The following is a 13589-nucleotide window of genomic DNA, read 5'->3' as shown; positions in this document are numbered from 1 at the left end:
TCTCATCTCGCAAAACATATATTCATCCTTATATTCTTAAGACTAATGATGCAAGGGTTACATGTAATTTGTGATGGGTCTTTTTGAGGGAGAGAGATTCATGCGAGACAAACATCAATGATATTTGAGTTCAACTACTTAAAGAACTATCACTTTAAACTCAAAATCTTAAAAGAATGAATTTCCATGTCTTTCTTTTTATAAGGTGTTTAATGGTACATACATTCATACTTTTATTCTTAACAATTTGCCATGTGTTTTGCTTGTCGCAACTTGCAATATGTGATTTTGTTCTGTTGTTCAGAATATTTGTATAACTTATTCTTTACCTCATGAGTATCAACAAACCCAACCACACAAAAATAGAAACTTCATTATTGTATACTGCATGAGACAACAATGTTGATAAGTGTGTTTACTACATTGATAAGAACAACATGGGTCAATGTTCTCTCTAGATGAATCAGGGACATTGAACCTGGTTGGACAAACAGTTGATTAAATGCCAACTTACGGTAGCTCCAAAGTCCAAACTGAGAAGCGTGATAAGCCACCTTTAATTCAATGCTTTCAAAGGGGTCATCACCTAATTCAAAACTACCATTAACATCATATCTTTTTTCTCTTCCTTTTATATATTTTACACTAGTGGCATTCACTTCAAGGCATATATTCTATTCTATCGCCTTTCAAAGTTAAAAACCTTTACAGAAAGAGCAAAGATAGTAGCAAATAGCACTGCAAACCCAACAACTACACCTGCAGCAACTCCAACAAAATCATCTCTATAGCCAAAGTATCTTCTCAGAAACTCTTTCACTGTCTCGTTTACCTCAACTGTAGTTATTACATCCCCAAACTGTGATGCTGCCAATCCATATAAGGTCCAAGCCACAGGACATGCCCAATAGTACCATCTCCACCACACTGGAATGTTCTGCAGCCATATAGAAAATAAAACTAAACGTCAGCATATATGTGCATCCACTTAATTTCCTCAGATGCATTTGTCATTGCATTTTACACTACTTACAGGTTGTGGGACAACAAATCCAGAAAACAGATTCCAAAGTCCATAAAATGAAGTGGCCACAATTGAAGCAATGTGTTGGTTCGGTGTTACAGCCACAGTCATCATGCCATAAAAGGTGAAGTACAAAAATGTGAAGTACATGAAGAACAGATACCAAAAGAATTTGGATGCAGTCCATTCGAATCCGATCATTGCATAAACTATGATGCCATATGTTACAGCTTGGACAAAAGTATATGGTATCTCTATTACAACCTAAGAAATAAAAAGTGTATTAATTTACATTAATTGGATGGAGATGTAAAACCGACATAAAATACTAAATATTGCTTCTAGAAGTCAGATGAGCTACCTGTGCAAGAGCATAGGGGATGGCTGAATACATTCCAGCTGCTCTTTCTCTATAAAAGACTGTTCGTTCAATGGCCACAACTGGTTGCACAGAAAACGCATTCTGAATCCCAAGGAAGAGAAGGGCGTTGTACATGGAACCAATAGCATTGAACAGATCTTGTTTCCTTCTTCTGCATGTTGTTCAAAAGGGGATGAATTTACCAGCAGATATGGATTTAACAAAACTTGTGCATCTTTTTTAATAGAATAGTTCTAATCCTCCTTAAAAATTCTCTCACCCAACTTACTTTGTATGGTATGCATGGAATGTATTTAATACTATTAGCATAAAGTATAGGAAGATTTGAAGAATGATATATTACTCTTTTTAAACCATACATTAACCAATAGTAACTCACGTTTTGGATCCTAGGTCCCAGAACATTGTCCCAAACATCAAAGCTACAAATGCAGTGAACAAAAATCTCACTGCAGTATATGGAGGGTTGCGCCAGTAGGACCAATGCTGTTTCCATAGGCAGGCCTTGCATTGAATGAAAAATGGTTGTGCATATTGAGAAGGAAAATGAAGTTCTTTGGAACCTGAAGCAGGCTTGCTCAATTCTTCTACATGTTCTTTGTTCCTCCTAACACATGGAATACATTTTTTTAAAACATACTCCTTTTTTACTAAAGTAGAATGTTGAGCAACACTAGTACACTACAGAACAAACCAACTTACCTATATAGTTCTGAATTTTGTATATGTCAGCAAAGTCAACATTCAAATCCATTTCTCGTGCCGGAGTTGTAATTTCCAACATCCAAGCCGCTGGGTTGTGTCCATCTTTGATTTTACCAACCCCTTCAATCCTCTGCTTGAAAGCAAGAATAGAAATAGTACTGTAATATCGTAAAAAACATCATGAACTATAAATGTCATTGTTTTTTTCAGACACGCCTTACCTCAAAATACTCAATGAGTTCATTAGAATGACGACCCAACGGTCCAACATATATTTCTTGTCCTCCTCGCTTTAGCAGGAAAAGCTGAAACAAAATTTTTTATTATGTTCATTAGTATGGCAAGTCAAATAAGAGAAATGAGAAAACAGAGCATCATTTGATCAAGAGCAGCACTCACCTCATCAAATGCTTCAAATATGTCTATGCTTGGTTGATGAATGGTACAAACAATTGTTCTTCCTGTGTCCACTATGTTTCTAACTGTTCTCATAACAATGGCAGCTGCTCTGGCATCTAAACCTGACGTTGGTTCACCCATGAATATTATGGAGGGATTAGCCACTAGCTCAACTGCTATAGTTAGTCTCTTGCGCTGTTCAGTGGAGAGACCACTCACACCAGGCAAACCAACCAAAGCTTCCCTCAGTAAGTTCAACTCTACCAGTCCCATGACTTCCTCAATGAACATCTGTAATCATTCATAAGATTCAGCAGTAAAGATAACTAACTCCAAATTTATGATCAGTTCAGTTAGTATATGCTACCTTTCTGGTTTCAGAATTGACTTCAGGAGATAAACGAAGCCACGCTGAGTAGAGCAAGGATTCATAGACTGTAACATGAGGAGAGTGGATATCGTTCTGCTCACAGTAGCCAGAGATTCTAGCATATGTTTCTTGCCTTTTAGGATACCCTGAAACTCTGATTCTGCCTTCAATATACCCTCCAGTTTTCCTTCCTGCCAACACATCCAACAAAGTTGTTTTACCCGCTCCACTCAACCCCATCAGAGCTGTGAGGACGCCTGGCCTAAATGCACCACTAACACCCTTCAGAAGGACTAATCTGTCCTCAATTACTCCACGATTCTTCATTTCCTGCAAGTTGAAATCAAAACGGGTTCTATTTTACTGGAAGAAGCAGGCTTATGATAGGATAATGTGCTTATATAAGGAGTTTTCGTGGAAATCAACCTGTGGCATGTCTACTGAGTAAGCGATTCCGTCAAAGGTAAGAGAATGTGGCTCAAATGGAAGAATCATTCCTCTTTTCCTCCTGTGGCTGGAATCAACAACTTCCTTTGGCCTCACTGATGCACAAAAATTGAAAAGCTTTTCAAAATCTGAAAGAATTGATGTGAATTATAAAGGGGAAGCATAAGTATGCTTGTGTGCATGCAGGTCATACACAAAATAAATCACCTGTCTCTGTGTTTCTATTTGGACCATTTCCTGGGAGTTTAAGTGGTAATCCAATATCTTGTAGAGTTTTGTCTTTATGCTTATTTCCATGAGATTCTTTCAAGATGATAGCCTGTGGTTTCTCAAGTGCTGCTCAATCATTACCATAGCATAAGTGAGTCATAGCAACATTTCTGCATGAATATAAAAACCGTATGGAGGAAATACTCACGGTTGAGAAAAGTGAGAGCTAGAGTGAATGTGATGTTCAATAGAGAAACAAATCCGAGCAATGCCCCTACCCCTATCCAATACCAGGATGCATGAGTGAAGAATCCTCGAGACTTCAGAACCTCAACTCCCAGTGACTCAGTGGAATTAGGAAGAACCTGTAGTTGAAAATTTATTTTCTAACAACTCATTTCAAATTGGAAAATATTGCAAGTTTGATGATGATTCAAGAAATTACGTGGCTCCAACTCTGGCCGAGGAACTCATTGACCATCATAGCATTCTGCTCATACATTATTGGTGAAATCCAGTAACCCCATGTCCACCATTTCTTAGCATCCTCTATTTCAAGAGAAAATCAAAAGGCAAAGCAAACATGTAAGGTTCAAAAATTTGAAAACTACAAACGTTTGTTGCATCTTTTGAATACTTGTACCGCTTGACAATATAAAACCGCCCAAAGTCAGAAGTGTGACTATTGCAAATGATCCAAATGTGTTAGCTATAATCATATTCCTACCAGTTGCTGCAATTGTACGAAACAATGCAGAAGCCATCTGGCCAAGTAGTAGTAACAGAAGATATTGTTTGAGAAACCTACATCATTAGCACATCTTAGATCTAATGCCACACACGCACAGAGAATCTTCTTAAGTCCAAAGTAGATGAGGATAGATTGCTTACCTTCCAACACTTGGATCAAATCCAATTACATAGTAGGTGATAGATACCCAGACAACTACTTCAGCCAATGTAATAGGGATTTTGAGGATCCAGTTCGGAATAGCATATGCCCATGCAGGGTAAAATAGGAGGTCTCTTTGCTTGTAAAATATAGGAAGCTTTGCTACATTCATTGAAATATCAGCCATCCCATTAAACAACACCATTACTATAGAGAAAAAAAGTGCACCAGTGTAAACTCCCCCGTTATCCACAGAACCCTTATGCATCTCGGTACGCAGGAATACTGTCATTGTTATCACTGCCATCACTGCAAGCTGATGGAAAAAGGGGAAGAATCACACATGAAAATCATGCATGCAAAACAAAAATAAGATACGTTACAATCAAACATATAAAACACTGGATAAAACTAACTTGAGATAGCTTGAAGATGTGAACAAATGCATTCCTCTTCATAAGCAAATATTCCCTTGAGAAGTTAGCTTTCAGAAGCTCCTTCATGTCTACCCCGTACTTCTTAGTCGTTAATGCAGCTGGGTGGTTCTTTGTCTTATCAAATTGAATGGCTAGCTCTTCTCTAAGCTCTATACCAGCATGGAAGCATTGAAATGCCTTGGCAAATTCGTTAACTGTAACAAAACTGTATGGCTCATCTTCGTGGATCCAGTACTGTTGTTGATCCTTCCTTGAAGTCACCTGGCAATGAAAATTAATCATTTGATATTCTGATCATACACATGCATATTTTTTCTTCCAATTTCATAACGTGTATGAGATAAGAAAAGGTAAAGATCGATTCACTTCTTGGAGGAAGTCAGCAACAGCTTTCCTCTCAGGACATCTGAAACCCATAGATTCAAAAAATTCAAGGACGAATTCACGAGGTCCTTGATATACTATTTGGCCGTTGGAGAGGAGGATTATGTCATCAAAAAGTTCGTATGTCTCTGGTTCTGGTTGCAATAGTGAGATAACTGCTGTTCCATCTAGAATGTGAACAATTTGTCTAAGACACTTGATAATTTGAACAGTTGTGGAGCTGTCCAAGCCAGAAGATATTTCATCCATGAACAGGGCATTTGTTGGACCAACCAACATCTCCCCTGTAAATAATGCATGTAAAATATGAATATAGAATGTAGAAACTGAATTGGAATAACTTACAGGGAGAATTCGGATCGCCACCTGTAGTAACACGCTTCCTTTGTCCACCAGATACACCACGCAACGTTTCATCCCCCACCACAATATCAGCACACATTTCCAGCCCCAAGATCTGTAAATAACAAATAAACAAATTCTTGGAAGCTATTAAGACTGTATTTTTGAAGTAGGAGGGAGTGTCAGAACAGATACTGGAGTTATCATATCACCTTAAGTATATATTCTGTCATCATTTTATTTGCTTCCAGGCTTTTAGATGCTGTTGCCTGGTATCACCAGAAGTCAATGACTGAAATTATTTTCCCTTAAGCAGTTTTTACTTTCAAAGTAAACACTAATAATCTTCCCTAAGCATATTTGTTAATGGAAGTTTTGGACACAAAAACACATTTCAAAGCTCCGTGTTCACCTTCATGTAGATATCAATAATAGGGTCAGGCTTAATATTCGCTGCTATCTCTCTTCTTGAAAGTTCAGATAACAAGTCTGTACATGGTCAAAACAATACAAAGTCATGATTGGATTACAAAGTGGAAGTTATCACTTTCAATAACATGAAGCGCAAAATTTTCCAACCATAACGTGATCCAACTCCTTGGCACCTTGCAGAGAAAGCCAAGGTTTCCCTAACAGTCATTTCTCCAATATGAACATCATGCTGACTAATATAGGCAGAAGTTCTCTGGGGTATAAATTCATTCATTTCATGCCCATTATAAGTCACTCTCCCAGAAACCTACAGAATACATCAGCACTTGAGTTGGACATGGCCGATTGAAATAGAAAGCCAATGACAAGTGGAATTCTTTTCACCTTAAGATCTGGATCAAGCTTTCCTGCCAGAGCCAAAAGGAGTGTGGTTTTTCCAGAACTTGGAGGACCTAAAAGCAATGTCATCCTGATACATGCAACGGTGATGTATGAGTATGAGACTAAGATATTGGAAAATGAATGAGGTTTGAGCTTTTTGAATCCTTTCAATTCTACTCTCTCACCTGCAAGGTTTTACAATTCCACTAACATCTTTAAGAATGGTCACGTGCTTCTTTTTGCTAGAAAGAATATGCATATGGTTCAAGTAACTCTGAAAGATCAAATTTTTCAGAATTAGCAGTAGATCAAAGGTATACAAAATGCAACAATGATTTTGATCGGTAAAACAGGATCAAAGTGGTATATGGTTTACCTCTACTGTATTAACAATGAAGTTCAAGAATGTCGGTAAGGCTCTGCTACCAACATAAGCTTCTGCCTCAACATTCAGATGCTCAAATCTAGCTTCAATTGTTGGAAAACTAATCCCAACTCTAGAAACGTTGAAGGGTAGAAAACTCAGATGAAATGTCACGGAAAGGCAAGAAAACAAAAACAATATTTGACTTGTAATGTTGAAATAGAATGTCTATATTATATATGGATCATAGGAACCAAGACAAGACGAAGGAAATACTAGAAATGAATTTATTACCTATCAATTCTTTCCCTCAGCTTCAACAGAAACTTTTCATTGTCCTCTTCAGCATCTCTTACCAACCTCTCCAACACATGCTTCCTTTCCTGTGTTCCAATATCAGTGACATCAATTTCCTTCACCTCACCATTGGATGTGATTAACAAGCCTTTCTTTAAACGATTGTAAGTAGGAAGCTTTTCAAGTGCAGCCCACTTCAGAGCTTCTTCATCATCTTCTTCAAATGAATTCCTAGAAAAAACTCCACTTCCATCTCTCCAAATTGAAGAACGGCTTACTTGAAAGCTGCTAGTAGCTTTAGTCAGGCTACCATTGGCCATTGTCAACCAAAAAAGGTGAAAAAAAAAAATATAAAATGGAGCTGCAATAACTTCTCAAACTCAGTAAATCAGTGTTTTTATAAGATATTCTATTTTAGCCAAACGACTGTTATTCCAAACATCATTGTAATATCCAAGAATTGGTAGTGTTGCACCCTCTAATTTAAACACAAGAATATCGCAAGAAAGGGTGGACTAAATGGATTGATCTCAGTTGCTAAAACATATTGAAACAAAATATCTTTGCTTGTGCAGTTCAGTCCTTTTAGTCCTAATATGTGAAAGAAAAGAGTGACATGCATGAATATATATAAATGAAAGTGCTCCTAGTAAAATATAAGGACTCCACACTGAAGTTTTGAGGGTAGCAGAGGGATACTTTTGCAGCACAAAATGAAAGTAGAGCCATGCAAGGATTACGAAATAATCGTAGACTTTGTGACCAAATTATCCGTGCAATGGGTTAGGTGGCACACTTGTTATCAAATGAAAAACTTAGGTGAATAGAACTCTTTGATTTGAACTCTCAACATCATCTGGGTAGGTGTATTGGAATTACAAAAAGATCAAAGTAAGATAGAAAAGAAGGAGATACAGACTACGAATTTATTTAGCAAACAAAAATAGAAATAGAGTAACTTATAGTTACGTGTAATACATAAAACAAATATTTGACAAATCGTATAATCAATCTATCACGTTAAATATTTCGTCCAATAACGAAAAGTTTTACATATTAGAACAATTTATAATATATAAAAACCAAATAAAGTCTCACATCCGATAAAATATAAAATAGATATGGATTTATATATATATATATAAGATACAGTAAGAAACTTTTTGAAATGGTAAAAAATAAAATCCGTGTTTACAAGCTAAAACCTTAAGAAAACAGGTTTTGGATATTGCGTTTGGCAGTTAGAAATTGATGAAATGCAAACACTGCATTAGTCTACGTTAACAAGAAATGTTTAATACGACATATTGCAACACAACATATGCTATCAATATAATGTGCTTCACCACAAGCCATGCGAATTGGGCTAATTTTTTAACGGTCTAAGCCCAAACAAAGTAAATGTTTAATGTGGGCTATTACTTCCTCCACCTCCATGAAATTTCTTCATGCACTTCCATGGAACGTTCAAGAAGTCTAGAATATTCCTGTTTTAAATTTTTGGACTGTGAAACTCATAAATATGTTCTAAATTTCATAATTTAAAATACATTTTCGAATTTGGAAATCTGAAAATGCATTACGATTGTAGCATTTCATATAGATTTTCAGATTATATAATTCAAAATATATTTTTGAATTTGGAAATGTATTTTAAATTAAACACTATATGTCCAAAATATATTTTTTAAATCTTTGATTCAACAGATTTTTAGATAATACAATCTAAAATATTTTCGACTGATAAGTAAATTTGAAGGAAACAGAGGTGAAGATAAGATTGTTTAGATTAAATTTATAATAAATGTTTAGATTGTTTTTGTTCCTATGTGGATCTTTTTTTGAAACATTTTATTTTAAGTATATTCGATTACTAAACATACATACCAATATTTTATTTACTTTCTCAGTTCTTATTTCGACATTTGGTTTATAAAAATTAAATTGGCGACATAGAAAATAATGTACAAATACATGGATTTTCTAAAAGGAAAGATAAGAAAGAGAGAATATACTGAGAGCTATTATCTATTTAATGTTCAAAATCTAAACGTAATTACCTAAAGATTAATTTTAAGATAGCATTTTAAAGAATGAATTTTAAGTCTAACTCAATCTCACATAATCAATTTATAAAATGAAGTTTGCACATCACTTATATATTATAATTTGATCTTATCTCGAATCGACGTGAGATTTCTATCACATTTTTATTTAAAATAAAATTTAGACTTATAGTTGAATTTTCATTGTGGATACGAATTGAATGGTAGGGTCAACACAGCACCAAAAATGGAGCAATTGAGTGCAACATTTCCGGGCAGCAAATCCAATGGCACGATCGAAAATTTAAGTACGCTTAACCCACTAAGGCTATGAAAGAAAAACCACACAACACAGTGGTCAAGTTTTCCACCTAAGTACCGTTAACCCACTAAGAGCATGCTTCTGCAACTCAGAATTTGACACAACAAGTTCTTAATTCAAACCACAAACCAAAAAACTGATATGGGAACCCCACTAATCATCAACACAGGATAAAGTCAATACCCATATTTCTACGTTAACTAAACTTTCCATAATAAAACGTTACAATCTTGTTTCTTTTTTGGATTGTACTTTGTTTGAAATGAAAGATACTTTTTGCTAGCTTTTTTCTACACAGTGCCCTCAATTTCCTCAAAACCAAATTCATTTCTTACAAAATCATTTCCTACTTTCTCATTTCAATTTTTTTCCCATTACTTTAATTAATCCATAGCAACAAGAGCTACCCTTCACCCACTTTATTCTTTTTTTTCATCTTAATAGACATTTTTACCCAAATATAGAGTAATAAATTACTCAGATAACATATTTATACATATAATATTTTTTTTTTCAGGTCAATGATTTAGAGGAAATTTGTTGAAAAACAAAACATGATTTCCATTGTCAGAAAACTGAATTTTTATTTTTTTTTCTTTTTTATTTAAAAAAGATATTTTAGAAAAATGCAAAAAAAAATATTATTTGTATAAATATTTAACAAAATATGTTATTTATGTAAATTTTAAATTAAGTGGACTATGTGGGTGAAAAGAAAATCTCTTGAATCCTATGAGCATTTGACAACAAAACAATCTCAGGGGCACTTTAGTCCTAACAAATACTAGATAGAGTGAGTATGACATATCCTCGTTCTTTGTAACCGTTATGTTAGTATCATAGAGAGGGAACCCTTTGCACCAAATTTATTACATGTAATGAAAAGTGACCAGAATCTTTAAATTGTTTAGTTGAGTTTCAAACCTTTGAAAGTTAAAATCGATTCGACCGTTGGCTTTCTTAGTCTTAGGTACATCATTCTAACGAAACCAAACAAGAAACAAAACAGACCACGCTCCTCCACTCTCCACAAAAACTGTAACAGCAAACAAGAACTTCAAACCTCGACCCAACGGTAATGGCGGAAGCTGAGGATTATGGGTTCGCCCCAGATGAGATGGTAGTGAATGAGAACCTTGGCTACCCTAAAGCCTTCGCAAAACTCTGCCGTGACCGGGGTTTCGGTGCCTACAGCCTTGGCCCTCCCTTTACCTTCATCCCTTATGCTTTGCAAGAACATGAGGTAAGCAAAAAAAAAAAAACGATCTTTCTCTCTCCATTATGTATATCTTAGATTAAGTGGTAAAGAACACATTTAAAGCGAGTTGTGAGTTTGAATTCAAGAATTTTGTGTTGTTGGTTGTTGTTTTAGGCCGAGAGAGCTAGGGATTTGGATGAGATGTTTCCTATTATTGATCCCAAAGCTAAGGCTACCAGCAAGCCCAAGATCTTTGTCAGTGTCCTGTGGAAGCAGCTCCGCCATCTTGGGTAGGTTTCAGTTTGAAAGTTTCAATTTTGATTTCTGATGCATTGTTTGTGTTGTGTTATTGACAATTTCGCTAATCTCAGGAATGCTGGCTTTGACCCCGCTGTAATTCGAGTGGATGGTTATGGCAATGTGATCTATTATCACGCAGATTCGGCCTCTCCTCTGGCTTGGGATGTTGATCACTGGTTTCCTTGTTCAAGTAATTTTCATTTCTTTTTATATTTTGAGAATGTGTAGAAGTAGAATTCAACTACGTTGTGTGTGTCATATTGTGTGATTTTTCTCCTTTGGTGTGGGAATGCAGGGGGAGGTTTGACTGTTCTTAGTAATATAAGGATATTACAGCGGCAAGTCTGTAAGAGGAAGAAAAACAAGCTGGAATTCTTGGTGCCATGGTGGGATTTCCAATTGGGGATCTCTGTGAACCAGTTCCTGTCTGTTTTTGCATCGTCAAACTCAGATTTCAGGCAGGGTTTTTTTTTTTTTTAATCTTTATTTTTGTTGTTTCTCAATTTTTCTTGGACGTCTAGTGGAAGGGTGATGGTATTTGTATTTGCAAATGACAGGCACAGAGCCTTCTCGTTTTTGTTCGATGAAGGAGAAAATCAAGAATTGAATGCTTCACAAATAGTGGATTCTCATTCTTTCCCACACCACTTTTTTGGGTTGAAAGATGAGATGGGCCTGGCTCCAGCTGCAATCGTAGAATCTCGAAGGGAACCTTGTGATGCATTAGCTTTGAGACAACTCGATTACAATAGGAAGCCAAGGCCAATGTCTCCTGCAATAGGTTAGTGGCAGTTGATGATTATAGTTTAAGATTTGAAGATATAGACTTGTTTTATGTCTGACCATCCTCTGATTGAAACTCTTTTCAGTAGCTGCAAGGAAAAGAAATGGCAATCTTCTGAAAGAAAATGAAGATCCAGATTTTGTGAAAAACCCCTACCAAGCAATTGTCATGGCTAGAGATTCCCTGAAGCAAAGAGAGGAAACTACAAAAATGCAGGCAGAAATACAGAAGCTAGATGATGAAGTGAATGAAATGAAGCTCAAAAATGAGGAAGAAAAGCTCACTATCCAAGACCTAGAATTGGCCCTCATAAAACGTAGGAGGAAGGCAGAAAAGTGCAGACGGTTAGCTGAGGCTCAATCGTCTTACAGGATCATGCTAGAGAAGATGATTAGGGAAACCATGCACCAGTAAGTCCCAATACCCGGGGATTGAAACGGTTTTATAGAGTGTATTTTTCTTGTATTCTACATATAATAAGTGTTTTCTCTGGACTTCAACTACTGGGTTTTGATGATTGGTTTTATTGCAGGAGTGTTATCTATAAGGAACAGGTAAGATTGAACCTGGCTGCAACTAATGCACTGATGGCTAGACTTGAAGCACAGAAGGCAATTTGTGATGCTGCAGAGAAAGATCTTCACAAGAAATACAAGCAAAGAGATGACATAGAGAAGCAGATTAGACCTGAATGGGAGCATGGAAGGAAAAGGTCAAGAATAGATGATTATGCCACTTTAGAAGAGAGAGACATTAAACCTGCTCTTTACTTGCCTGGGCCCAGACCAAGAACACCTTCGCATAAGGAGCTCAGAGTGCTTCTAGAGGAGGAACAAAGGGCATCTGAAGTTGGCTTCCCTGCAATCGAGGAGCAAAAGCAGGAAGATAAAGAAGAGAAGATGAAAATGCCTGCTAAAAATGACACAGAAGAGAAGCTAGAGGAGCATACGACATCGAGTGTTGCATTGGATGAAGAAAACTCAATTGAGCAAAGACTTGAGAAGCTTAAAATCAGCGAAGGAAAGAGGAGTTGTAGCATTTCATTCACAGGTATTCATGAGACAGAAATCGAGGAAGATGAAGAAACCAGAAAGCAGCGTGGAAAAGGAAATGTGGACAAGTGGCTTCAAATGCTTTTAGAAAATAGTCAACAACCAGGAACTGATGCAGAAGAAAGAAATGAAAATGGTAGAACTGAAGATAAAATAATCCAACAACTGAATGAGAAGTTCCCACAAAAGGAGTTGAGGATCTCAAAAGTTTCAGATTCTCAGCTACGGCTTCTGGAAGACAAGAATGGATTAGCAGATGAAGAAGATAGAATGGAAAATGAATCTAGAAGTGTTATGCCGACAGGACAGAAAAATTACTCTGAAGAAGCTTGCATAGGTGAAGGAAGTTGCAGTCCTAATGTTGAAAGGATGGAAAAAAAGGAACAACATAAAAAGGAAAAAAGACTTCCTAGATCAGAGAGTGCCAGGACCTTGAGGCGAATTCCATCATCTCCATCTTTGCTCTTTGGTGGTATCAGAAAAGGTGTGGACTACATTCGGAAGAAGCCAACAGCAAGTGATGATTTGGCAGCATCAAACAGTTTCTTGAGGTCATCCATCAAGACAATCAAGAAAGCTGTGAATTTATAAATAGAGATACATTTGATTCAGGCTATGCATAATGCATTTGTACCTTTTGTTTCTTCACGATTTTACAATTTGAGTTGTTTGTAGCTGAATAAAAGAGAGAAAATTGGTGTGTGAAATGTAGCCATTGTTTGATTTGTGTACAAGATTTTAAAGTTTGTCAGATATTTGATAAGTGATAACAGCTTGTTTTTGCTGATAGCAATTTAGGTTTCTATTTCTTTCACTTTTTCT

General features: G+C 36.3%; 1 protein-coding gene and 1 pseudogene across 1 annotated transcript; one reads left to right on the top strand and one right to left on the bottom strand.

The window, feature by feature from the left end:
• Positions 1-490: 490 nt before the first annotated feature.
• On the bottom strand, positions 491-7386 carry LOC108333215 (pleiotropic drug resistance protein 1-like; annotated as a pseudogene).
• Positions 7387-10282: 2896 nt separating this feature from the next.
• LOC108333088 (nuclear matrix constituent protein 1) lies at positions 10283-13535 on the top strand. Its single transcript, XM_017568420.2, has 7 exons — positions 10283-10676; positions 10806-10921; positions 11003-11121; positions 11227-11389; positions 11489-11712; positions 11801-12125; positions 12248-13535. The coding sequence occupies exons 1-7, from the start codon at positions 10512-10514 to the stop codon at positions 13356-13358; spliced, it is 2223 nt and encodes a 740-aa protein (XP_017423909.1). The 5' UTR covers positions 10283-10511; the 3' UTR covers positions 13359-13535.
• Positions 13536-13589: the final 54 nt, after the last annotated feature.

The sequence above is a fragment of the Vigna angularis genome, chromosome 11 (assembly GCF_016808095.1).
Source record: "Vigna angularis cultivar LongXiaoDou No.4 chromosome 11, ASM1680809v1, whole genome shotgun sequence".
Classification (NCBI taxonomy): Eukaryota; Viridiplantae; Streptophyta; class Magnoliopsida; order Fabales; family Fabaceae; genus Vigna; species Vigna angularis.
Note: the sequence above shows the minus strand (reverse complement) of the source record. Positions and strands in the feature narration are given on the sequence as shown.

What these genes read in the sequence shown, in the direction of transcription:
- LOC108333088 (XM_017568420.2), top strand. Translation starts at nt 10,512, where the DNA reads ATGGCGGAAGCTGAGGATTATGGGTTCGCCCCAGATGAGATGGTAGTG. An exon ending in ATGCTTTGCAAGAACATGAG is followed by an intron (nt 10,677 to 10,805) that starts GTAAGCAAAAAA and finishes TTGTTGTTTTAG; the next exon opens with GCCGAGAGAGCTAGGGATTT. An exon ending in TCACTGGTTTCCTTGTTCAA is followed by an intron (nt 11,122 to 11,226) that starts GTAATTTTCATT and finishes GTGGGAATGCAG; the next exon opens with GGGGAGGTTTGACTGTTCTT.